Genomic DNA, 27,210 nt, shown 5'->3' on the forward strand with positions numbered 1-27,210 from the left:
TTATATATAGACAATAAAATCATACATACACACACACGTAGAACAGACAGTGTTAAGCACGGGCAAAGTGGTGTAGAATCACATGATCAAAGTGACAGCAGTGTCATGTGGGATGTGAGGCGGCGTTAGCTACAGTTTAACTGTCTGCTCTTTACTGTTCACACAATAATCCAGCAGTGATGATCATAAGCTAATGAGCATCCACTCACATGTTTTATAAGACAGACCCACACACGGATCCCTACGACCCCCCCCCCTTTCTCTCTTTATTTACAAAATGGCAGTGGTTCGTCTCGGAAAACGTAGGATTGATTAGGTGGGCTTTTGTTCGTTTGTAACGTGGCACTATTCGCTCACCGCTGGTCTTCTCGTTCGACCAGATTTGAAGAAGCTCATCATCAATACAAAAATATAGTACAGCAATTTTCTTGTCATAGCAAACATTCATACCTGTCTGTCAATGGCCCAGTCACATCAGCAGCCATTCAAAAAAAAAAACAACAAAAAAAAGACAATCTGCTACACAACAACGATAAAAAAAGGGGGCTCTGACCACACCAGTGTTTGCATGTTTCCACTCATATTTACACATATTTATGAAATTACTAGTTGATTACTGCAGCAGACTGATTAGGATCTTTATACAATTCATGAATATGTTTTGCTCCACCTCCCCCCCAAATTAATGTTAGCAGGAGATTCTTCAGTTGTCAATATGATCATCAATCGGCATGACCCGATGTTACATTATGAAGTAGTGCACACTTAAAACAACCAATCTGCACTTTGACTGCATTAAAACATAACAATACTGTAACACTGACAAAACTTAACACAGACTGGATGTGCACAACTCAAAAAAGTTTCAAGAATCAGCTAAAAGACTTTATTCTAAAATGAATGGGAGCCGACGGTTACCTGGAAAGGTGGGCAAAACATCTGTACATGTAAAACTGTGTATCATGCTTTTGAAAAAAAAATGGTCAAAAAAGTGTAAATTTACATGATTTGTAGTTAAGAGGCTAACATTTGCAAACACACTGGTATGTTTTTTTTTTTTTTTTTAACATTAAAAATATTTCTTCACATGACTGCACAGTTGTCTTACAGTGATACAGTGATACACAGCTGTCACTGTCACATTAGTGACACATTCATGGTTTGAAGCCAGATGAGCACAGGAACCCTTTCAGGCAAAATATTTACTTAAAGCTCTGAGTGAAATCTTTAGGGAACAACAAGCTCTTGAAGATTCAGTTTTGACCAATAAAAGACTGAATATTAAAGAGTTTTTAGCTCTCTGGCTGCGAGCCTTCATGTCCTTTGCTTATGTGTATCATCTTATCAGGTACAGGATGTCTCTTTGTCCATAAAATCTAATTTATGTCAAACAGACACAGATCTGATATACAGTAAGCGACTTGGACAGTTCATCAAACCCCGGGGACATGGTTCTCATTTGTTCTCCTTCTTCTTTCCAAGAGTATCTCAAAGCTTTCAAGTGTGTGCATGTTGTCAGAGTTGTACTGTTTTGACAGGACGTTTCAGGTTTAAATATTCTTTAAGAAAAAAAAAAAAAAAGAAAAGAAAGAGAAAAGACGCTTCTAACCCTTTTCACTCAGAAACATCTGGAGATTCCATGCAGGTGAGTCACGGTGAAGCAACGAGATGTTGTTTTTTTTTTTTGTTCGAGCACATTGACGGCTAATCTTCCAAAGATAATTATACTAATAAAGCATCCAGTGAACTGCACACAGGCAGCAGGTTTGTTTTACACACGCCACCTTACACCTCTACACCGCCGTTCCCCGTGTTGCCTCGTCTTTAACGGCATCCACCTGAGGCGCCAAAATCTGCCATTGCGGCCTTCGTTCTCTCTGGATGCAGGCGCGGGGGGGGGGGGGGGGGCGTGCGAGGGTGGCGTATAGTCTTGTATTTGATGCGGAGGTGTGACATTTTTTTTTATACAACACAATACATGGCCATTTGTCAAAACATTCACATTACAGATAGCGAAAAAGGTCCGAGCCACAAGCCACGTATTGAAGCACACGCCGCTCGGAGATGAGCGGGAAACATGGAAGTCTGTCCCCCCCTCCCCCCTCCCCCCCTTTGCGTGGGTACAGCAGTCAATGAGACGTTCCGGGTGTTTGATGAACGGTGTTGTGCTTCTGCGACGGTGGCTTTGTCCGCTGGGAAGTCTACGAGGAGGCGTTCCTGTGCCTTGTAATCGTCTTGTAGGGAGACGCAGGAAAGCTGACCTCACGCTCCTCGGGGTCGATGAAAGGTCAGAAAGGTCGGTGGAAATCGATAAGGTCGGCCCTATGGTTCGGTGATGCTCGAGAAGGTCAAAAAGGTCGACGATCTATGTACATTGAGTGAACAGTCGAAGTTCCGTAAACTGTGTGTGTTTTTCCTCAGCATACAGTGTCCAGTGTTTGGTAAGTACATACAGTAGTTCTCAAACAGAGTCTTCATCACCTTCAATTTTCCTCCTCGCTTTCTCTCTCTTTCCGAGTCTTTCTTTTTCTGCCTTCTTCCTTCCTTTCCGTCTTCCTCCCTCAGGTGCAACAGTCTCTCTCCACGTGGCAACAGAGGGGGGAGTGGGATGGCAGGGAGGTGGAGGTGGAAGGGTCGGACGAGGAAGGCGAGAAGGAGGAAGTCGCGGTGGTGGAGGAGGAGGAGGAGGAGGAGGCGAGGAGGGAGGGGTAAGGGCTCATCTTGTCGATGTTGACGTAAGTGGTGTTGAGCAGGACGTAGTGCTCGCCGCTGAAACTGGAGAAGATGGCGGAGATACGCGACACCAGCCCGGAGAAGGAGGGACGCCGCTCCGGTTTTGGATGCCAGCACTCGATCATCACCGTGTAGCTGAAGGGAGACGAGAGGAGAGGAGTCAGAACAAAACCAAGGCAGGAGATGAGCCTGACAACAGCTAATGTGTTTAGCATATTTAAAGGTATACTATGCAGGATTTTCCTAAAAAACTATAGATCCCTCTCAATCATCACTTATGACCTACTAGAAGTGTGTGGCGGTGCCTTCTGCCTGTCTTTTCTTATTATTTTGATGTGTTCGGGCTGCAACCTTTGGGCAGTGGGTGTGTAGCCCCCAGCCAATAACAGCCTGCAGGGTGTGAGTGTATAAAACATAGCGAGCAGGTGCCAGATCATAAGCGTGCATCCAAGAGGAAGCCACGAAAATGGCGGACTCAGTGCCGATGTTCTGCTTGTTCGACAGTTGTTTGATAAATTGCTCGTACCGTCTCCCTTACTGCCGGATTTTGTTGTGAGCCTTCGTAGTCGACTCGAATAAAATCTGTTTCATTCTGTCTGCTGTGATCTGCAGCAGAGTGCTGTCTGTTCTGTGTGTGTTTGTGTGTGTGTGTGTGTGTGTGTGTGTGTGTGTGTGTGTGTGTGTGTGTGTGTGTGTGTGTGTGTGTGGAGCTCGGCCTCACTTTCGTACAGAGAGCAGAGGAGAGAGAGGTTGCGCCGGGGAGGAGGGGTCGACTTTGAATGTTGCGTTTACAAAATAATATTAACCTATGTAATGGGAAATTTCACTTTTTGTGAAACTTTGGCAAAAACTGATCTCTACTGACTTGCACAAAAGTAGTGCTGAAATGAATGATTTCAGATCAATTAATTGTCAAGTGTATTGTGAAATTTAAATATTTGTTTAAATCATTTTTCAAGCAAAAATGGCAGACACTCTCTGGCTCCAGCTTCTTAAATGTGAGGATTTGCTCCTTTCCTGTTTCATATCATTGTAAATTGAATATCTTTGGGTTTTGGTTGGATAAAACATATAATTTAAAGACGTTTCCTTGGACCCTTTCTTACTATTTACTGACATTTTATAGACTAAGTAATTCATCTACTAGTCAAAAAGAATGTATAATTATGAATAATTTAATTCATCATCATTATGTAAAACCTTGTTTTTATAGTTTCTGAGCTTCACTGCAGTCAAATTTGTGTTTGTATTTTCATTTGTGATAAGGTTTCACATCTGGTTTTTCATTTATTTTTTTTGTAGCAGCAGAAAGCTCTCCACTTTTAGATTTTTCCATGTAAAAATAAATAAACTTCAAGCCAACATTTGCATCTTGAAACCCGAGTGGCAACCTCATGTTTATTTTTTTTGAAAAATAGATATTTAACGGTTCATTTCATCATCCAGTAGCTTATAAACCTACTGTAAGTTATTATTCCCTCAAAAGTGGTTTGTGTATGAAATTGAAATGTCTTACGACCACTAATAATTTAAATGTGTCTCAAAGATAAGTTTGATTATTTCAAGCCAGGCTTCATTTTTTATCATTTCGCAACAAAACTTTTTGCCCCGTCAGAGGTTGACATCCCTGATATTGCCGTTATCATGTTTCTCCCTCTTTCCCTGATTTGGCAGCTCATCTCTATCATTGTTAAAAATTAGGAAAAATGGCCCCCCATTACTACACGTCAAAGGTATCTGCCAGCGTCCGCTATCACTAAAACAACCTGTGAACGATCATGAGTGAGGAATTGCGGGAATGTTTGCAGACGTGCATCACTGCCGCTGCCGCTCTCAAATCTGACGTTGCTGTTTAATTTACAGCTTGGGAACTTTGGGCCTCAGCCTCCCTCACCTGAACACTCCCACTCCCCTCTCACTTCCACACACACACACACACACACACACACTATAGACGTGCAGTGTAACCTCGTGATGTTATCTGTGCGGTATGAGAGCACACTTGGCTTTCGTTTCACAGTACCAGTGGGTCAGAGTTTAGTGGATAAGGACATATTCAGATACTGTTGTGTTAAGTGAGTCGATGTGTGTGCTGTATTGACACTGAAATACTTTCCTGTCATTTCACATGTGAATAAATCACTTCACAACTTGTTTTATCAGCTAAATGTTTCTTACGTCTTTTGACCGAGACGCAGCATTTGACCAGAACCTGTTAAAGTGTACCTGAAACAAATCATATTGTATCCATCTGGTTTCACCGCGGCACAGCATGAAACTTTGTTTGTCTGATTTAACAGATCCAAAGAAAACTAAAGATGTTGTTGACAGCAAAAACCAAGAGAGAAGTGAATCCCAGCGGTGCCAACGCTGTCCTGATTGATGTGTGATGTCGAGGGCCAGCAAACCTTTCCAAGTACCACAGCAACGAGCGCTTAGCAACAAAGCAAGACAAATAAAAAAAAGAAATGCTCTACTGGTATTGGATTTCCATTTAAAACTTGCTTTGTGTTTTGAGGTAAGACAAAAAAAGTGACTTATATTTGACCCGCGCTTGTGATGAGATATCTCGCTCGACTGCTGAGACAGAGGAGCTGTGAATATGTTTTGGACTCCCGCTGATGTAGGTGATAGATGGTCTAAAGTTGAGTGTTTTTTATTTGTGACTTCCACTGCTTATACAGCTCATTCACCTTCACTGTTTTTCCCTGCCGCACTCAGACTCTATCTTTCACGCCGTGATGTATTTAAGTATAGCTCTACAGTATATCACTCACGCTAACTGAGCCGTGGCTTTGCTAAAGGGGGCGAACGACAGTCGAGAAAAATATGTTTAGATATAGTCTGAGTATGTGTGTTCGAGTGCACTTACAGCGCATCGGGGCAGAACTCGGGCTGCAGCAGTCTCCTTCCCTGCAGCAGGAACACGGTGATGTCGAAGGAGTTCACATCAGAGTAAGGTGGGGCTCCGCGGGTCATCAGTTCCCATAACAACACACCAAACGACCACTGTGGGACAAAAACACAAACATGCATGTTGAATTTGCAAGAGGAAGTCAGATGATATAGACTCGTTTCTTAACGTGTTTTGCACGTGTGACTGTGAGTCCTCACCACGTCTGACTTGGTGGTGAACTTGTGTGTCTGCAGACTCTCCAGAGCCATCCATTTGACGGGCAGCTTGACTCCGCTCTTGTTGTGGACGCTGTAATATTCTTTATCGTACACGTCTCTGGCCAAGCCAAAGTCTGCAACCTTCACCGTGTAGCTCTCATCCAGCCTGTCAGGAAGAAGAACTGTTACTTTCTACTGTATTGTTTTTTATTCTTTTCAGCTTTTCTCTTTGCTCCTTGGTCCTGGTCTTACTCTTTAATTCTTTCCACTTGAAACTTTTGTACACTGTTTAACATTTTCTTTTCTAAGCCTATGTATTATTATGCTTTTTCTGTTCTGTTCCTTTTGCAGCCGTATTCAATTCTATTTTAGTCTGATCTACTGTAGTTTCCTCTGTATATAAATATATGTCAATGCAAAGTTGAATGAATAAATATGAACTCACATGCAGTTCCTGGCAGCCAGGTCTCTGTGGACAAACTTCTTGCTGGCCAGATACTCCATCCCTCTGGCCACCTGCAACCCGAAGCCCATCAGGTCCTTCACGGTCGGGTTCTGGAGAAAAAACACAACCATCAAACGACTAGAACACAAAACTTAACTTGAAATCATATCTGCAGTATTCCAATTTGTCATGTTTGATGAAACTATAAAGGGATATGGTATAATTTTTGGACGAGAATCCTTAAAATTTCAACAAATTATGCATGGTACTCTGTATTTGTACCGGGCTTATGCAGAAATTATCGACATGTAGGCATCTATCTTGTGTGTGGTCTTACGTGTCCCTCATCGCGAATGAAGTTTCTCAGGTCGCCATGCTTCATGTAGGGCAGAACCACCAGTGGAGAGCCCTCCGGTGGCAGGCAGATCCCCAGCAGAGAGAGAACGTTGGGGTGACTGAAGTCCTTCATGATGATCCCTTCCTTCAGGAACTGGGACACCTCTTCCAAGTCTGTGATGCCTTGTAAAAAAAACATCAAAACTCATTTCAATACTCACTTTGGTGCTGAATTTTTTGAAGAGTCACAATTCTAGAGAGCAAGAAATCTACATGTGGATTATTTATCTTGAAGCGTCTTTCAGACTAAAGTGGAAGTCAGGGAGCAACTCTGCTGTCCTGACATCAGTGGGAAGGTCATTCCTTATATACGCTTGGGGGAAAAGGGATGAGGATGGAAATGGAGAGAAAAAAAAAAACCTCTCCGAATACCCTCAGACCTGACCTGACCCATTCCAAATTCCCATTTGCCAATTGCATCCCTGCCTCTGGTGTCCCGCTCTTTAGCCTCAGTGGCTCTGCTGTAATCTGGTTAGAGATGGGGACCCCTTTTGGCCCCAAGAAACCAGCTGATTAGCCTTAAACTGAGGTTAGACCACGAACATAGCGAGAGATGACATTTGGTTTCAATACTCTTGATTTGAAAATTAAAGAGGAAAATTACGTTATTGCTGTGTGGAGGATGGATATTCCTTTGTGTATGATTCACTCATCGTTCTCAGGATAAAGAATGTGCCTTTCAACTAGTTGTCATAGTAAGAGTTATATTAGGATAAAAGCATCAAGTCAAAGTCCCAAATATAACAAAAGAAAGCCAAAAACAATGACAGGATACCCTGGGACAACACTCAAATCAATAAAAGGTTCAAATCCCAGTGGACTAAAACACAGCAGGCTGTATTTGGCGGATCCTTTTGTGACTACACGGCGCTTTCCACCATATCTCTCCAACATCAATCTCCCTGTTCCAAGTGACAGGTTACACGATTAGGAGGGACCCTAATGCCGTCCTCACCATTGGATGCTCATTCATCACCATCGGCTCAGCCAAAAAGGATTCAGGGCTCTGATGAGATGAGATCTTTAATGCTATTTGTGCGTTGTGATATCATACAATAAGTATGCAATTTAAACAGATGTAGGATGAAATAATTATGGTTGGATGTAAATATGTTTGGACAAGGAGAGAGTGTGTTGAGTTGGTGTGTGTGTGTGTAACTTGGGATGTCACCAAGCTTATATGGAAAAACAAAATATCTTCTCAGGAGGAGAGGTACGTTTTGTTAACCTTGAGCTAATGACAAAACATGGCTTCCCATGCAGTCAAGACAGGAGATAAATATAATTTTGTAGAACATTGCGTGCTTTTATGAACTGTTTTAAAATAAGTTTCCAACTTCTAACTTTAAATGACAGCAGAAAAACTCCCTGCTAGATCAAAATTCAGTATTGCATTTCAGTAAAATCACTTTAGGTTGTCCAGGGAAGGGAAGGGAAGGGGTCATGATAGGGGGAAAAAAATGCTTAGCACACAGTTGTTGTATCAGTAAAGCAGAAAAATGTCACTTCCTTTATTTCTCGGGGGTTTGTTTAATACATTTAAAAACGGATTTCTACTTACGGTTCAGAGACTTGACGGCGCAGTGCTGCTTCTGCCCGTCTGGCTCGAGTAGAGTTCCATGGAAAACACAGCCGAAGTGACCTGCAGGTAGCAACATGATGTGTTAGTCAGAATTAGTCAGCATCAATGTTTTCAAAAGCTCATGTTCGAACCTGTTAATGCCTAAATAATTACTCGTTAGCCCTACACAAAATAAACCTGTCTGAAAGAAGTCCACTTTAGAAACATAAGATGCACCACTTTCAGTTCCAATGACGATGAGATCCGACTGCAAAGAAGGTGAACAATGAAGCCCGTGTCAGTCTGCAAGAATCAGTTAGTACTTCTACTTCGGGATGTCAATCAACGGTTTCTTTGATTTTGCATTTTGTTTTGTTTTGGACCTGTCGGTTGTTCCAAACCCAGACAAACCAATATTAGTCACTATTGCAGCAATAAGGACACAGGTCCTCACTGGTTTCCCTCCTCTCAACATGGGAAAGTGCATTCTTTGGAAAGAACGACTAAGCTGGAGGTACTGCTGCCGAGAATTGAATCCTACTGTGTTTTTTTGCGGTGATGGTTGGTATCTTTGGCCTGTGCCACCTGTGCACCACCTGTGCATAAACAAATGATTTATTTGCTGGAAAATGTTCATAGTGTTTGGTACTGGAAATTCAGTTACACACACTAAAAAACCCCTGAGGCCCAAGCAGAATAGACAGCTGGCTTGTCTTTTGTAGCCATAAATTTGATGCATCACTGATGAAATTGCAGTTCCACCACCTGAGTTTCACTATGACTAAGTAACATTACTAGAGCACGTTTGTTTTGGCAGTGTATGAAAGGACAATGAGACCTGCTGACAACTGGAGTCCAATTCTTTGTATGTGTGAACATACTTGGCTAATAAGACTTGAATCTGACTCTGATCATATCTTCTCCTCCATGACTTATTGCTTAATATACTCGTAGTCCAGTAAGTAAACTGCACTTTCTAAATCTTTCCCATAAATGGTAAAAATTGTATGGCATCAGCTAAATTACCCACTTGGCTTGCAAAGAGACATTGCAGGCCATTTTTGGATTCTGTGCAATCAGCAACCTTCATCTACATCTTGGCTTGTTGAAGCCTTCTTCTCGAAAGAGCCACTATGATTAAGTTCCTGCATCCTGCCAGTTGGCTCCATGATCACAGCAGTTCCACTAATCTCATATTTCTGTCCACTGTTTATACATTAAAAAGAAGAAAAAAAGGTTTGGAGCAGAAGCTTCAAGGTGATTTCAAGTACCTTCTGCAGCTTTTTGGTCACTTTGGTCCACGGAAAACGGTCGGGTTGGTTAGAAAACAAGCACATGTGACTCTTCAAAGTGAGTTTCGCCTGTTTTCATACCTTCAACAGCTAATTCAGATTATCTAAAGTTACCATCACCCTCACACTAAATCTCCCCACACAAGTAACCCAGTATGAAGCTTTATTCATTAATACCCTACACAGACTAATAGCCTACGCCAAACCCCTTTGAGTTATTGTTCATTTTATTGAATTATATCTCTTTTTTAAGACATGAGGGCTTGCCCCAGACTGGGAGGGGTGCAAGAATAAAATGAGCGCAGCATTCTCCTATCACGTCCCCGCAGATGGCCGTGGGTGTTGGATTACGACTCCCAACAATGGACCCTGGGAATACTAGCTGTGAAAAAAAATCATCCTACGCCACAAAATTCAGCCGAGAGTGGTGGTGGTGGGTGGTGGTGGGGGTGGTGTTGAGGGGGGGGCAGAGGACTGTGTTTGTGACACTGAGGGGTTTTGGGGGTTTTGATGTTTGAATTTGATCTGTGGGTCCTACTTAAACTGCACAATACACTGTGATTTTGTGTCTGCATGTCAAGGTTGCGGTTTGATAAAACAGGCAGTTAAGCTCTTCGTGGGTGACTTTCTGTATAGCTTAAAGCAAATCTGTGGTTTTAACCTAAGCTCAGTGGACAATAGTATCGCTCCACATCAACTACATTCCATCATGGATTGTTTGCATGAAAATAATGTCTTCATTATTGTTTCTCTTTTTAAGTATAGTATGAGTTCAGCCTGAAAAGAAGTGAATATAATTAAGAGATTGTTATGTAATTGACTGTTGACTGACCAAACCAAATAACATCTGTTATTTTGCCATTTGTTTTTTGTATATTTAGGTCTTTTTTTGTATAAGTGTTCTCTTTTTTGCTGCATATTTGTTCCTTTCATGCAGATGCCTGACAGTGCAGTCATATAAATCTCTATACAGTGTCAGAAAACAGGGAATGATTACGTACTTGTGCAGTTTAGATTATCCGTGGTTACGAATACACAGTGCATAAATACATTAATGGTGCATATCAGTGTTTATACAATATGTGGTTTCAGCTGAACACTGGTTGGTCGGGATATCTTTCATGCCTTATTGAGTTATTTAGCAATCTCTATTGTTTTTCATTTTTATTGCTCATCTGCTTTATGCTGCTGTAAAAGGCTATAAACCCCTTCATAAGGCTCTTTAATGCATTGTTCAGTGATAATTGAGCATCATCTGCTACACCGGTAATTTGATTACTGACTGACACAGCAGTTTGTATCGGGCTGGTTCCTATTACATGACATTTTCATACAAATACGTGTCTGCTTTTTATTTTCTATGGGAAATGACTGGCCTTTTCCTGAGAAAGGAAGTGATGCATTTTAAATGTTCCATTTTGTAAAATAAGCATGAACAGCATATCAGCAAGACCGAGAAAAGACATCAACAGTGGAGAAACTTAAACATCAGCAACACTGTTTGAGAAGTGCAACATTTCATCAACCCCAAATATCCCACTGGAAAAACTCCTGTGGATTTTGAGGATAATCATTCGGAAAGGGATTGTTGATATGTAATGATTTGGAAATGATCTGTTTTAACAGTAAAGACAGACTGACCTCTGCCGATGACCTGGTTGAGGTGAAGCAGCAGCTGCTCCCTGGCGATCACCACATGCTGCACCTCCGTCAGCAGGTCCGGGTGGAGACAGGACGGGTCGATGTGGACCGGGGCCATCAGCAGGGGTGACACCAGCTCACCTTCCATTCCCAAACCCATCCCCATCCCACCTCCCAGTACCCCCAGCCTGGGGGACAACAGCTCCCCGTTGCCCCCGTAGATGGGAGGAGCTCCCCGGCATGTCTCGGGCCTGTCGGTGCCCTGATCTGGAGGAGCAAAAGAGAAGAAGGGTCAAAGGTCAGCGACTGTGTAAGGAGGGGGGCCTCCAGAGGTCAAGGTGTGTTACATGATCAGAGTAGGGCTACTACAAAGGCAGAAAGGAACTTGAGACTGTAACGGAGGCTAGTCAAGCTGGAAAAAATTAAGCTTCTGAATTTGTTTTTGTTGCTGTTAGTGGAAGGATGGAAACGCAAAGAAACATACATGCAAACTTATCTTGTTTTAATCTAAAAACAAGCCAGAACAGAAGGCAGGGCAGACGTAAACGCTAAGCTCTATGAATTCTCATTCTAGGAATTTTTCAGCCACTGATCCTGCACCACAACTCTCCCTGAGGACAAGCATTAGTTCATTAGTAAGTCTACCTTCTCAGATTTTAGGGCAGGAAAATTGCTTTTTACCCATCACACTCAGGATCATAACACGAGGAGTCCCCCCCTCCCCCCATCACGCCCTCAGGATCCCAGCATAGGGAACCAAAACCACAAGTGACTTTAAAGATTACATCAAAGTTTTTGGAAGGATGTCCTGTTGGTCAGCTTACTTGTGGTGAGAAGACAGACTCCAAATATCACCTGCGTGCTCTCGGCAGTTTGTCTGTGTGCCGACACTTGAGTGATATATAATTAAATGCAGTTAAATCTTGTGTTTGTGTGTCAGAAACGGGTCAAAATGACATAAAATATGACACACAGTTGAACAAGCCGGGATGTTTTCCACGTGTTCGCAGGAAGTGAAGCGACAGAAGACTGTGTGTGTGGCTAAAAATCACTACTAGCAGCTCCTGTTTGCACTTTAACCACGGATGTAACAAACAACAATCAGCGGACTCCTTCTGATACTGAAAGAATGTATAAACATGATGAGTCTTAGGTAAGATCTGAGGTAAAGATTAACTTCTTTGCTACATATTCAACAAATTTAAGCAGATACGCAAATCTATGGATGTTCAAAAGATACTACTGTGAAGGAAAGATTAAGTTGCACTGATTCTAACATTATGTGTATTATGTCTTAACTTGATTCAGTAATGACTCTCAGAAGAAGGGGCCAGAGCGCTGCATCAATCAGGATTAATTCATGCATTAGCAGGAGGCGTTAACACTGGGGTACATGGATGATTTTAATTCTAAAAATCTCCCAAAAACCTACATCCTTTCAAGGCTACAGCTGTTGGTTGAGCATTCAGCCCTACAGGGAGGGAAGCAGGTAAATGGGAAGTCGGGAAGAATATGTCAGGTGGGGGCGGGGGCGGGGCTTATCTGTTTGACGTACCCTCCAGCAGGGTTGTTCTATAGTCGACTGACTCGTGGGAGACCATTTCGTTAGTGGGGCTGACGCTCCTCGCGTTAGCCAGCCTGTCCAGATGCTGGATGTGACCCCGGCCATCATACCACACCTCAGATAGATCTAGAGACAGAGGGGGAGGAGAGAGGCGGGGGTACAGAGGGAGAGATAGAGAGATTGGGATAAGGATAGAGAAGCAGAGAGGAAGAATTTTATAGGAATGGTGAGAGGGAGAGAAAGGGTGAGAAGAGAAGGAGGGAAGTGAGAGAAGGAAGAGGAGAGGAGGAGAGATCAGAGAATTACTTAGCAAGGCAAAGCGTTCCCACCGATGCACCCAACAAACAAACCTACTGTCAACCCACCAGGCAAAACACGACCCAGCAGGCACACATGCACACAGGTTGGAAAAGAGTCACTGAACTTGAGTTGCAAGTATGCAGACACACACACACACACACACACACACACACACACACACACATACACACACACACAAGCAAATACACATCACTAGGAGTCAATTAACTTTTAATGCAACTATGACTGACTTATAACTAATCTAGGGCCTTCACTACATGCATACAGTATATGTATATTACAGGTATGTCTGTATACTGTATGTGCCCTATAGGCATCTATATTTTCCTTTCATTTCTCTTGTTATAGAGGTAAATTACATATAGAGTATATACTGACTGTTTTATGTCAATTTATTTTGATTTCTTCACATATTTCATTATGTTTGGTGAATTTTCTTTGTTGTTGTATTTGCCTCTTTATGACTTTGTTATGGCTAAATATCTGAATTGCAGCCAATTAGCAAATATTCCTGTTAAACCTAGTTGTAGAAAACAGATCATAGTCTGATTGACATCATATTTCTGATGTGACATCATTGTCTGTGTTTAAGATGCCTTCATATTCAGTACGTCGCAGCAGTAGAAGCAAACCGATCTTTTTTTTTTTTTACTGTGACCCCTCTACAACCCGACGTCTCTGCTCTTACCATCGATGTGTTTGTTCCTCCTCCACATGAGCAGCGTTCCCAGCAGCAGCAGCAGCAAGCTGACGAACACGCAGCCCACGATGAGGCCCGTGTAGTCCTGCTCCTGGGCCAGCGTCACTTTACCCAGATGTCTGATTGTGTCCGCCTGGCGCCACTGAAAGAGGTGAAAGGGGTCGTAGAGTGAGAGAAGTAAATGTTAATAACAATAATAAGTACTATTGACTTTCTTTTTCATCCACAGGGAGGTCAGAGGTCAGGTACAGCTACTGAGCAGTTGGTAAAGATTCAGCGTAGGGGGCTCAGTGTTCTGAGTCATTGTTTTGATTCTGCACTTTCAACTTTAATAGTTTTTGACAGTGTTCAAATATGTACTGGGTGAACAGTGTAGGACTCATACACAGTCCCAGAGTTTTAGGACAATGCTGTGGTAAAATTATCCTTAACATACAGAAAAGGCAGCAAAGCATTTTTTAAAAATGATCTCATTCTGTCTCCTTTTTTTAACAGTTTTGTGTTGTCAGCTAAATCACCTGAGCAGGTGCATTTGCTTCTTGCTCGACCAGACTGAAGGCAAAAAGAACCATAAAAGAAGAACATGGCTGCAGCTAAAGCCTGTATCAGGTCTGTAAGTGTCTGATGTCTTTGGGTTGGAGATCTCAGGCAGTGACAGACTGTATATGATCTGACACCCAATATTAAATATGATCATTTAATTAAAAGATCCCCTCCAGACATGTTTTAGGACATAAAAAAATTCCCTGCTTGGAATAATAAATTGTGTCTGACATCTTCAGTTATCCTGTTAAAGATCATTAAAATCATATGGCAAATATTTTTCATTTCAAAAAGTTTAACTGCTGAACATGAGATGTCTCCTACTTCACTGAAAAAATCCATCCTCAGTGTTTGTGCACTGGAGGCTTCTCGGGTTTCCACATCACACTTGTGCAAATCGTATACCGGCCCTCGATTGGCTCCGAACTAGTTGTGAGATCACAAATCATGCTTGTAGGTACGTGCCTTAAACTGAGATTTAAGGTGAGCACGGATAAACTCCCTCTCTTCAGCAGATGAAACAAACTCTGCAAATACATCATTCTGCACAGTGAAGCTTAAACATCCAACTGAAGGAATAATAAGCAAAACACGTTTTTTGACTGGAAGGGGACTTTAAGTTTACATAACTTGTCCAACTTGTTATACTTTCTGTCTCAAATAAAAATTGTAGTACTTTGTAGTAAAGAGCCCAAAAAAATGTGTTACTGTCCTCATCCTTACAGATCGCACTATAGATGCTTGATAAACAATTGTTCCCTCTCTATATGTGACACAAACAGTATGTCATGCACGGCACATACTGTGCATGCATGAGCGTTTAAAGGGCATGAAACTGGCATTCAGACATATGGTATGCAATAACCACACGTGCACACACACATACACAAACATGTCTGTTGCCACAGTCTAGAGGCAGATTACATCAGTGATATTGCTTCTACCATTATTAGTTTAGTGGAAATGAGGTTTCTACTGCTGCCTGCTGCTGCAGATGGGACAGTGTGTATAAATAAGACTGTCTGGGCATGTCTGGAGGTAGGGGATATATTAATGTGTCTGTGTGTGTGTGTGTAGGTCTGTGGAGCTAAGGGATATTGGCTGACCCTCCCCAGAGATAAAAGCTTTCCTCTGAAGGCCAGTTCACAAGTCAACAGCGATGAGGCTGATAGCGTCTGGTCTGGAGAGCACCACTGTTTCACCAGAAGGTGACGACTGGATATTATCTTTAAGGACGTGAGGACGTCTGAAGCGCAGTATCAATGTTAGTTTGTATCATAAAGGATTCCTCTTATCAACCCTCTTATAACCTGCTGGGGTGTTTGGAGGGTTTGTTTGTCGCAAACAAGGTTGAAATTTCAGCTCACAGAACAGAAAATAGGAGTTATACTATACTGTGCCTGTATCTGTGCGAGCTCCAGTGGTGTATATCATCTGTGTGCGATGTTCACAGCACTTGCAGAGTTATTTAGTGGATGGTAATCTCTCTTTCCCTCGACATGCCTCACCTATCTCTTCTTGAGTTTGACTTCTTACATTTGTAAGGAATGTCTTTTCACAATACCCTCAAATTGAGCAAGAACTCGAGGATAAAATCAGCAGTAAGAGCAGAAAAGTGGGTCTTATCGAGGGTTTTATCTAGTCAGGGGAGAAGGACAGTCAACCTCTTATAAAACATAACTAGTATTGTATAGCTACATTGGATTTTAATGTAATTTAAGCATAGAAATTTAGGTACGGTCTCTCTATGATGGATTTTGGTTCAAATTGTTTCTCAGGAAGACAAAGCTGTTTTGTGTCCAAAACCCAAACTCCACTGTTGATATTCAAGATCAATGACACATTTCCTTCTGTCAAACTCAATTTAAGCTGCTGCTGATATGTTGATACATAGTGCTTGTATATTTTGGGCAGTTATAATAAGGAAAGAATCAAAATACACCAAACAATAAAACTGACCCAGAAACAGAAGGTGAAAAGCTAGAAGCTTTATCTGAACTAGATTTTCTCTAAAGAGCAGAAGAAACCACAAACTATCAAACTGTCATAGACAGTGATATGTTATGTCTTATCATTTTTATGTATTGTACTTACAAACTAAAATAAAGGCTATAACGAGGTTGACGGCGCTGTTGAACTCTTTAAACTCTACGTTTCATAACGAGTAATTCCACACTAGATTTAAAAGTCTTTTACTGCCCTCTCTGGTTGAAAGTTTCACGACTGTTTCGCCTCTGATGATCACACGCAGCATCGCTAATGGATGCGGTTGGTTGTGATCAAAAGTGTAACCTGAAAACACCCCACGGAGTACTGGGGTACACCTGTACATCACTGCAGCAAGCTGAGAAGTTAAACCACTAGGGGTCAGAAAAAACAACATTTTCAGGGGTTGTTAAGTGACTGTTTAATCCTAAAGTAAACGCAACATTTATTTCAAAAAAATGACCTAATGTAGTCTTTCCTATTTGAAAGGTTTTGTCATTAATGAGACAGACTGTGATGGTTTTTTCTGGTATTTCCATACCGTATGTCCCCTTCTCACGACTCAAGGGATGCTTGACTTATATTAAAGTAACAAGACAGCTGGATGCTGAGCCCTTTCACTCAACACACTGTGTAATAAATTCTCCCTGAGCTGGTTTTTATAAGGGACTACATAAGGACAGGAGAGTTATTGAAGTTTCCTGTAAATGATCTGGAACCCTGCAGGAATGTGGTGTTTTCCATGAATTTCCCAAAGCGTGGAATGACGAGCTCAATATGGATGATGGCGGAGGAGTGATCCTGTGCTGCCTTACTGGGGGCTCGTACAGTTAAGCCTGACTTTACTTTGTGTTTTATGATTTATTATTTGTCAATCTGGGATCATCTGATTAACGGATACATTGAAAATAGAGAATAAATAAATAAATATATAATAAATGGAATAAAACATGCATTTATAACAAAGCCAAATTCAACGTCTGCACATTCTCCGTCCATCTGTCAACGCTTTGTGTTGTATTGTTGCTATGTGGCAAATATTTCTCCTTAGAAGTAGGTGGTTGTGGTATAACATGATACATTTTATTGCTGAAATTCCTTCTGTGAGCCTGATAATACAAACGGCAGAGAATTTTCATATAAATGCATTATAAGCGGCTTTATAGATTTCTGCTGTATTTGTATCTACTTGTCTCAGAGCAGATGTATGATACAGGATATCTGTTTATACACCAAAAGCTTCACATGAGTGTATTTGTGATCATAGAACTGTGGTAAATGTTCGATCTATTGCAATCGCTGCAAAAGTTACCAATCTTAATGAGTTGTTTGTTTCCATATTGAGCCTATAAAAAGGTTTTTTATTCATAAAACAGGAAATAATTCTGCCAGTGCGATATAAAAGGATTTCACCCGTTCCCGATGTAGTTTCATTTTGTTTTGAAGAATGTTCTGGGAGGGAATCTGCACTGGTTTAAAGAAAACTACACTTTCTAGTAAATGTTTGAAACAAGCTGATCTCAGCGTATTGTTTGAAAAATAATTTTTGTGATATGTTAATACGGTTATCTGGTTTTGGGGGAAACTTAATTAGTTAATTGACTTTGTAACAAGTCTTTACAAACTCTAAAATCTAATACCGCTTGTTATTGGAAAAGAAAACAGTTTGTTCTTCAAAAGCATAATGAGCTAATCCACTAACATGCAAATGATATTCATCTGCAGCTTCAATAAACAGTTTCACACACCATGACACACACGCACACACACACACACACACACACACACACACACACAAACACATACACACACACTGCACCGCCATCCAAAACACCACTTCAAACACACACAGAAGCTTTCCTCTGCTGTCAACACACAGGAAAGCTGGAACAAGACTTCTATTGAGTGGAGTAAAAGAGGATCTATGTGTGTGTGTGTGTGTGTGTGTGTGTGTGTGTGGGTGTGAATGTGTATTTGTGCTGAGCTGGGTGTCTCTATAAACAAAAGGCTTAATTAAAGAAAGTGTCTTTGTTGACCAACTGCTGCGCAGGGTATAGAGAGGCGGTGTGTTCACCTGTGTGTGAATATGTGTATTTGTTTATGTGTCTACATCTATATCTTTATTTAAAGGGTGGTGTCAAAGTACATAGTTTACCTTAAATGAAGTAAAAGATAACCTAAAATAAAACTGACCATAAATGCTGCTTAACAACAGCAAAACATAATGAGCTTTTCTTCTCTTTAGCAAACTGAAATGCAAATTTCACGAGTCTTGGTGGTTCTGCAGGTGTGTCTCACCTCCACCTGCAGCTCCTTGGAGGTGGCGGCCTGAAGCTCGGTGGGAACGGTGCACTCCAGAGTGTTTCCGACCAGAGTTAGACTCTCGCAGCTGTGGTTGGAAACAGTCAGAACCTGACATTTCATCGCCTCCCTGTCCATCCGGTCACCCTGCAGAAGGGGAGGGAGGAGGAGGAGGGGGGCCGAAAAAAGAAGATGGGGAGAATAGTCGGAAGAGGAAGGAAGTCAGGAGGAAACACAGAAAAAGCAGGGGGATATAAAAAAAAACAAACAATGATGTCAACAAAATCTACAAATTCTGGATCAGTATCATTATAAGCGCCTATAGTTAAGGTCAAGAGTCAAAGGTCAGAGCAGACTGACAGCAGATGGAACACAAACTCAAAACTTTAACCTAACTATGTGTGCAACTTGTGAATAAACACAACAAGCACACTATGATAGAGGCCTTACTGAATAGCTCTACAATATTTCAAGCCTGTCTTAAAACCAGCCAGGTGTCCATATGAACACTGTAATCATTCCTCCTGTTCACCCTGACCAAATGTGCTGACAATGTAAGCGACGGGGAAACAAAATCCACAGTCCTTTTCCGTTTTGAGCAAAATTTTAAAAGTTTTATCTGAAGATAATATGAGGCTTCAGCTGTCCAAGTTAGTCAAATAAAGTGGATATCTTCCGCAGTTACACCCTTGTTAGAAAAACATTCTCTCTTTATGACTCGACGGACAGTGTTTTCCTGTTCAGCTGCGGTGGAAGTATAGTAACAAAAAGAGGAGATTTGGCACTAAAAAGACTGACAGATATCTACATGATTTGACTCATTTGGAGGAAGGAAAGGAAACATCATCTTATCTGATTTTGTCCCCCATCATGTTCATACGGGGATCCTGACTATTGTTTTTGGACAGGTTTGAAAAATTGTGAACCTATCCTTTAGGAGGGACTTTAAATTATTGGATAATCTTGAGTCCCTGTTGTGAAGAGGAGCGTTTAGGTCCTTAAGGTGTGTTCAGACTGAATGCAAGCCTTATTTTAGAGTCAACATCATTGTGTATAAAGACAATGCAAGATGCAAGATGGAAAACTGAGGGTAATTAGATCCCATCTTGGGGGCCTTTGGTTTGCTTTTGGGCCCTGAAGCATGTACTTGAAGTCTTCACATAATGTAACCAAGTTGTACAAAGTTAAGAGTGTTGGATGATTACTGCTGGTGGGGATGCCAGAGAATGGGGTGGGTGAGGGGGCTAATGAGGATGTTCCCAAAGTATATCTGCCCCAAGGCCTCCCTGGGAATGAAATCTGGCTCTGTACTTTGGTATAAAGTAATCACAGGTCACATGGTTGTGTTCTTTCCAATTGATAGACTTCACATAGCAACACTGAAGTCCTAAACACTTTGTCACAAAAAGTATGCAAAGCTGCCTGTGCAGCTTGTAAACAAGTTACAGGACTTTTAAAGGTCCACTAAGTGACACAGGAACATGGTTGATATGAATAAAATGATATGAATTTTATAGACTGGAACCATATTGTTGTTGCAAACTCATAGCTGTTTATTTAGGATACACATGAATTTGGAAACTGAAGATTTCAATCATCATCAGGTTGAGAGGGGATGTCTCTTCTCTTCTTGGCAGAGTTTATCATGATTAATAATGATTAAAAGAGTATAAATTGAGCTTGTTGCAGCTGATATGAGTAAGACAGAGTGACTTATTCTGGTCTTGTGACCCTCAGTGGGATGACTACAACCCCCCCCCCCCCCAATCCTCAAGATATGACTGGAAGCACATACAGCTATTGTCCACGTGAGTGTGTGTAACTGAGTTAGTGAGCATGTGTTGTTTGATGGGAAGCTGTAAAAGAACGCAGTCTATTTTGCTCTTCTGTCTTCTGTATTTTCTTCTTTCAGACTTACTCTTCATTTTTTTTCCTCTGATTCCCTCTCTCTTTCACACACACACACACACACACACACACACACACACACACACACACACACACACACACACACACACACACACACACACACACACACACACACTTGTTTGAGTGCAGCAGAAGGCAATAAAGAGAATGATCAGATTCGTTGCGTGACAGCTTGGGATTTTCCAATTTGACACAGAGTGGAGACTCGCACCTGTTCCTACACTCACTCTTTCTCTCTCTCTCTCACACACACACACACACACACACACACACAGAGAGTGCACGTTGGCAGTCTACACAGCAACATAAACCACTAATTCATCCACTTGCATGCAATTAGGACACACAGAAAGACAACACTTCGAAACAAGTTCATCCAATACAATCCTTATTCAGTGTGTTTCCCAGCTGTCGGCGTGACAATTCTGTACACACTGCAGAGAAGAGTCATTAAAGTTATTAAAAAGCCGTCACAGTAATATCAGACACTCTAAATAAACTGCTATGATGATAATTGTAAATGAAATGCTTCTGAGTCTCCCGTGAAGTGATCGCCAGCGATAACAACCTGGACCCGAGCCAAAGCCAACACTCCTTCATGTGCTGCCATACTGGCGCGGAGCAGTCAGTCAGAGCTAAATATTCCTTTATTTGTCTGTTATTAGCAGCCATTTTGGGGTTGAAGTTATCAGATGGCGCTAAATGAGCCTAGCATTCGCCCTTTAGTGGGGGCCATTGCAGGGCATGGTTATCAGATGGCGTTAAATGTGGCCTGTTTCGGTGCGATGCCTGGTACCATCCCCCCCTTGGATAAAAAAACTGGGGGTTTGTCTGGGCTAAAGGGAGGGGATGAAGAGGGGATAGAGGTTGGGTTGATGGTGGATTTAGCAAGCGGGGCCAAGGTCACGTCTGGGAAAAGAGTGAAAGAAAAAAAAGAAAGAAACAGCTAGGATCCCCTGCGAACGCTTCGGCACAGCTGCCACAAACCGTCGAGCTGCAGTCAACAAAAAAATGAAAGAAAAAAACTAGGAGAAATATGTATTTCATTGTGTTTGTAAAACAGGCTCTAGGGACTGTCGTGGGTTGTTTGAAAAGCAGCATTAATATGTCAAGAGCTTTGACCTCGGCAGCCAGAACAATGCAAGTCGACTGAGAGAATACATAGAGAGGTATAGCAATGGTGGAGGGATTGGGAAGGTTGGGGTTGGTTGCTGTAAACGATGGGAAACAGACTCCATTTCCTGTTTTTCTTTCAGTATTGTTTCCTTCCCCATTTGACCTGGGCCATAGATGTGTTGTACGTGTGAATGTGTGTGTTTGGATCAGGAGGCAAAGTGCAGAATGAACATCGACTTGGTTCAATTTTATCTCATTCAGTGAAGTTCTATAAACAACAGCTCTGGATTAAAATGAAATGTCTAACTGTTTACATTGTAAAAATATAACAAATCTGTGGAGTTTCTTGATTTTGTGAATCAAACGCCGCAAATGAATCTCTGCAGACCTGTAGCAGTGTTGTATAATTGCTGAGATGTTGCAATGCTGTATTTCTGCACCTCTCCTGCTCTTGCTTCTATAAACATGATTTTGAGTCCTCTTAAGCAAGACTCTTTAGGAAAAAATTTTTCTTTAAATATTTAGCAAGGTCTGTTGATCTGTGGCAGACCTTTGACCTTTGCTGACATCTACTCTTTGGCAGTTTGAAGCTGAGAGAGCCTGAAATTAGCTGTAATATTAAGAAAGTGAACAGTGAGAAGCTGACAGTAGAAGAGTGATGTTGAAATAGTTTACTATAGACGCTTTCTCACCTTCAGCTCCACAATGCTTTTGTTGTCCTTGGATGTAAGCTTGGGGTCCTCGAAAAGGGGGTCTTCCACGTAGATCAGATCCCATTGTTCTGTGGAGTAGCCGTCCAGGACGAACGCCACCTTGGTGACCACCGGCGGTGGAAGGGCCAGTTTGGCCAGAGATGGTGTGGTGCATTGGATGGATGTCCGGTTCTCCCCGTACACACAACTCTGGAGGAGGAAGGCGATTGGGAACACAGACAAACAAAAGACATACAGGTTGAAAATATAGTACGTCTAAGCTGCAGATTCACACACATGTACATGTAAATTCAGATTTTCAGAAATGAGAGCTGCATTTAGTGCACACACAAACATTAAGATTGTTTTTACTGGCTTCATTTTGAGTTTGACTGTCTGCTTAACCGTGCTGGGCTGCTTTCACACATGTACACTGTTGTTCCAAGCAAGCGGCAACCTCCTGGGCTGAAAAATGAAGCCAATGCGGAAGTGCCAAAAAACTGCAGTTCCTCGAATGGCCACTTGAGGCTGGCTCCAAGTGAGCCAATCCCCATAGACCCTCATGTTAAAACGCCAGTTCAAAGTTATGCATAATTAAGGACGTGGACACTTTGAGTGACAGGTTGTTGTTTGAGCAACTGGGTTTCATTAGGCCCGCCTCAGCTCCACCTCTTGGCCCGTTTTGGATTAGTCAGGAGTTAGGTGGAGTCAGGCACTGCCAAGATGGCTTCACAACAGCTCTTCAGAAACCAATGGGTGATGTCAAGTTGGTTACATTCATATTTTTTAAAGTCTATGGTTCCAATCAGTGGTATGTTAAAGGACATTTGTCATTAAAGTGCAGGTTTTAACAATTCTTATTGGGAAATGATGATGTTGACACATGTTTTGATGTAAGGAGGGCAGTTGGATAGCAATTTGGTCAAATCACAACTGAAGGAGGCACGATCGCCTATCACCCCTCAATTTTCTTCTTAAGGGGGCAAATACTACATTTTAACTGCACACAAACTGAACCATATACCACAGCTGGACTGGAACCAATGCCAGAAATACCTTTTTCAGGTGGATCCAGGTACAATTTCCTAGAACGCACCTGAATTCAGATGAAAAGATCACATTAACAAACTTTTATTCAAATTGGATTTAGACTAAACTATCAAGACTGGAACCTTTTACCAACCTACAACAAAAACATTTCTAATCCAAAAAGTTTCAAAGTGTGAGTAAAATATATATTAGTAAATATGGTGTAATGTAAACATCTAACATCTGACAGACCCCAGGGAGACTAGCAACCATGTCAGTGGAAGCTAATGGGGATCCTCTTCACAATAAACAATAAACTATCATTGTGAAATCACACTGTTCCCTAAAAACTGCCCTCCCTGCCATATACTGAACATTAATCTCCACCCTGACCTAAAGAGGTCAGTATACTCCAAGCGTTTGTTGGATGGTGGAACAGCTTCGGAAACCACCACACCTTTCCAATGACTTGAAAATTTCTCTTTGAAACTAACAATCTGACTTTCACGTCCACTTCATGCAACAATTGGCCAGGTGCGTAAAGGTTTGAAATTCTTCCTTGAGTGCTCTTTCCTCATTCTTTACACGACTATTTTTAGTCACTTTTCATGTGTAAAACTGAGTGCAACACAATGAATGCCTTCCAGAAGATACAGTCTGGAAATTCTTTCTTATCACCATATTTCAACAATTATTGTCTATCGGCCCGCTCTGATTGCCAACTTTTCACCCCACAGGGTCAACACATTGTTTGAACTAGTTCTTTTCCAACATAACCTGACCCTAAGGCTAGTTACATAAACCCAATCTTAAATCTAAAATAGTCCCATGGGGAAGTAAAGATTGTTGTGCATGTTGTAATGTTTTTCAGGACATTTTGGTCCTTTAAAGTACATTATATGCATAACACATAAATATTAAACTTCCCTTCTACTCCTTCTAATGGCAGCTCCCTCCTGGTCTTTACTCATTGGTACAGTACAGCTATGCAGTAATCCTCAATTTGGCAGCTTCTTTTATACATGATATATGAGACACCCCCTGTTTTCAGACGCTGTGGTGTTTACACATGTGGCCTGAGGGCAAAACAGATTTTATACCATGTTGGATTCAGCCCAGGTAGGCCTCCTTGCTATTGTGCTCATTAAGACCCCTGAGTGAGAGACAGAAAGCATGGAAAATAGAAACACCCAACGCCTTAAGTCCTTTTTATTGAGGTGTGGCAAAGTTTCATCATGTTTCCAGTGAACGTGGGTATCTAGCTGGGATAGAGACTCTGAGGTTGGTGTCTCTGTGTGTTTTCATGGCAAAAATTTAAACCTTATATGAATGTGAAAGTTTTTTGGCCTTTTATTGGCTGCTCAAGAAGAGCATCTCTGTGAAAGCTGGACTTCGTGTCCTAGTTTGCTCATTTATTTTGTGTAATGTTTTTTTTTTTTTTACCATGTGCAGTTATTAGGAGAATTACAGCATGCATTGTTGGGTGGCACAAATCCAGAGACTCACATAACAGAAATCCACTGTGAACCTGTGCAGAGGAGGAAGTATGGTAAAGGTCAAGTAAGAACCAATCAAGTGTAAGCGGTGAGCTAAGCATCTCCAGCTGGATACCAGCAAGTAGTTAAGTAGCTTTTTAAATGATTAGTCAGAAACATTCTCAAATTTAGTTGACTTTGGCTCAAAGCAGCTTCCCTGGCAGTAAGAAGTCCTTCTAATGTGAGACAGGGAAAACTAAAACCACAATGGGAATAGAGTTTTTTGGACAAGGCATAATTCTACATCTGTGCAGAACAACTTACATGGTTGTAAATATACATTTACAGAGAATCAATGGAGATGAAAAAAAGCTCTGTGCAGTTGTGTGGTGACAGACCGGTTGGTGGTCTGGAAGATCAAGTAATGGTAAGTCAGGACATAAATTTAGTATTTGTTGGGTGAATGTCAACAATGCTACGCTAACACAGCACTTTGGTGTTAACTGGCGAGGTTTCTAAAGTCAGCATAGTTTCATTTCCTCCAGTCATGCATCTACTATACCTGAACATCTAGCATCAATCTTTAACCAAATACACAAATATCAGCATCAGACTTGTTGGCTTTTAGAGGGCAATTAGAGATGGTTAATTTAAAAGCTATGGGAAATAAACTCACTGTAAATATCTGCACTGAACTGTGGTGGTTGTGCCGTTACAGTATATGTCTTTGCACCATCCCACTCAAATGAAGCTTTTGATGAAGGCTTGAAATTCGACAGCAGCAACGAGTTGGAAACACTGTGTAGTAAGTCGTAAAGTCACTGAGCCATACACAGCTTTATAAACAGCAAGTGGAAGGAAATTTGGGGAGGGCGCAGTCTTTTAAGGGAAAGGCATTCAAATGGGGGTGTTACTGGGATACGGATCTGAAAAGGGCAACATTCCCAGAAACACAAAAATCAATAGACACCGACTAAAAAGGGTATGAGAAATAAATGGGTGCACTAATCGGAAAGCTGTTGTTGATTTAAATTGACAAGAAAAAGCAACAGAAGCACTAAAGAGGCAAATTGTGATTATAAAATAATCGGTTATCCCAATTTCTGCCTGTCAACATGCCAGTTAATTTTTTTTTTGGATCACAGCAGTCATTTTTTAATTCATGTCTAGACTCCAGAATTAAGTTGACATATTTCTGTGGTTAAAGATGATGCCAGGAGAAAAAGCAAGATGTGTTTTCTGATTGTGGAGATTGTGATGGTAATGTGATGTGATGTTCAAGGCAAGGGACAAAGCCTGGGCTTTTATTTTTTTTTAGAAAACTCAGAAATAAACGTACATTATTGCATTCTGTATGAAAAGGTTGTGTCATCTCTAACAGTGAGACGTGATGGGCGTTGGTTCCTTAATGGCTACTTTGTGTCATATGTTTCTTCCTTATTGAACTGGTCCTATAGTCAATATTCAACTCATTCAAGCCATTGGCTGATACTCGAGGTGCAAACACTGAATTTGGGAAAACTGCTTCTAGTTTCCGTGCTGCACACACCTGGAACACTTTGCATCATACATTGAAACATGACACAATTGTACCTGTAGGTCAATTTAAAACCATGATTACAAACTACTCTGCTCTTTAATGCAACTGTTTTTGATCTGTGTTTCCTGACACTCGACATCGTTGTAAATGAAGGCACGCCCTCAGTGAGCTTCGAGTTTAAATAAAGGTTGAATGAATGAATATTCCTCTCCTAGACAGGTGCGCTCGGAACAAACCAGACTCGTTTGGCTGCGCAGTGACAGATCAATGTTGATATTTGCACTGTGGTAACAGCCAATGATAATGAGTGTTTATCTTTGGGGCTACAAAGATAGATGTGTCCTTGAGTCGATACAGCATGACGACAGGAGGTGGAAAAAAAGTGTTCAGATCAATGTGCATCTCGTAACCTTTGAACGCAACAAACGCCACTTTGACGCTGTTGTTTAGTGAGTGGGGGCTTATGTTGCCATTTAACAGACTCTTTTACAAAAAATACTTGTGCACGACGAGCTTTGCAGTGCAGGCAGCCTAGCTAGCAAAGCTCTGGCTGCTCTTTGGTTGCGTGACCCTTGTGTTGCATGTCATTGTGGTCTCTGAACAATCTTCTCTTGTTGTAGCAGAATATATCAAACTTAGATGTACAAAATTCTGTGTGCAGTGAAGTTTTCTTCTTTAGCAACTTTCTTAAATACTATTTTTGAAGCCTTAAAGACTCGGAGAACCTATTTCCCAAGTCGGATTTCTTGCGTGAGAGATAAAGTCCTACATGAACACACTATTGTCTTAGAACAATTTTGGTAATTTGAAACAGAGATATCCGTTTGCCTAT

At 41.5% G+C, this 27,210-nt stretch overlaps 1 protein-coding gene across 1 annotated transcript in view; it reads right to left on the bottom strand.

Moving 5' to 3' along the window:
- Positions 1–1,892: 1,892 nt before the first annotated feature.
- met (MET proto-oncogene, receptor tyrosine kinase) overlaps positions 1,893–27,210 on the bottom strand; it is a 75,242-nt gene continuing 49,924 nt past the window's right edge. The window contains exons 11-21 of the mRNA XM_042412408.1: positions 22,335–22,544; positions 18,595–18,744; positions 13,756–13,909; positions 12,738–12,872; positions 11,183–11,449; positions 8,250–8,330; positions 6,630–6,811; positions 6,293–6,402; positions 5,848–6,013; positions 5,606–5,742; positions 1,893–2,868 (exon numbers count right to left, since the gene is read on the bottom strand). Of these exons, the coding sequence (XP_042268342.1) occupies positions 2,562–2,868; positions 5,606–5,742; positions 5,848–6,013; positions 6,293–6,402; positions 6,630–6,811; positions 8,250–8,330; positions 11,183–11,449; positions 12,738–12,872; positions 13,756–13,909; positions 18,595–18,744; positions 22,335–22,544 (1,899 nt within the window). The 3' untranslated portion in view covers positions 1,893–2,561. The remainder of the gene's footprint in view (positions 2,869–5,605; positions 5,743–5,847; positions 6,014–6,292; positions 6,403–6,629; positions 6,812–8,249; positions 8,331–11,182; positions 11,450–12,737; positions 12,873–13,755; positions 13,910–18,594; positions 18,745–22,334; positions 22,545–27,210) is intronic.

The sequence above is a fragment of the Thunnus maccoyii genome, chromosome 5 (genome assembly GCF_910596095.1).
Source record: "Thunnus maccoyii chromosome 5, fThuMac1.1, whole genome shotgun sequence".
Classification (NCBI taxonomy): Eukaryota; Metazoa; Chordata; class Actinopteri; order Scombriformes; family Scombridae; genus Thunnus; species Thunnus maccoyii.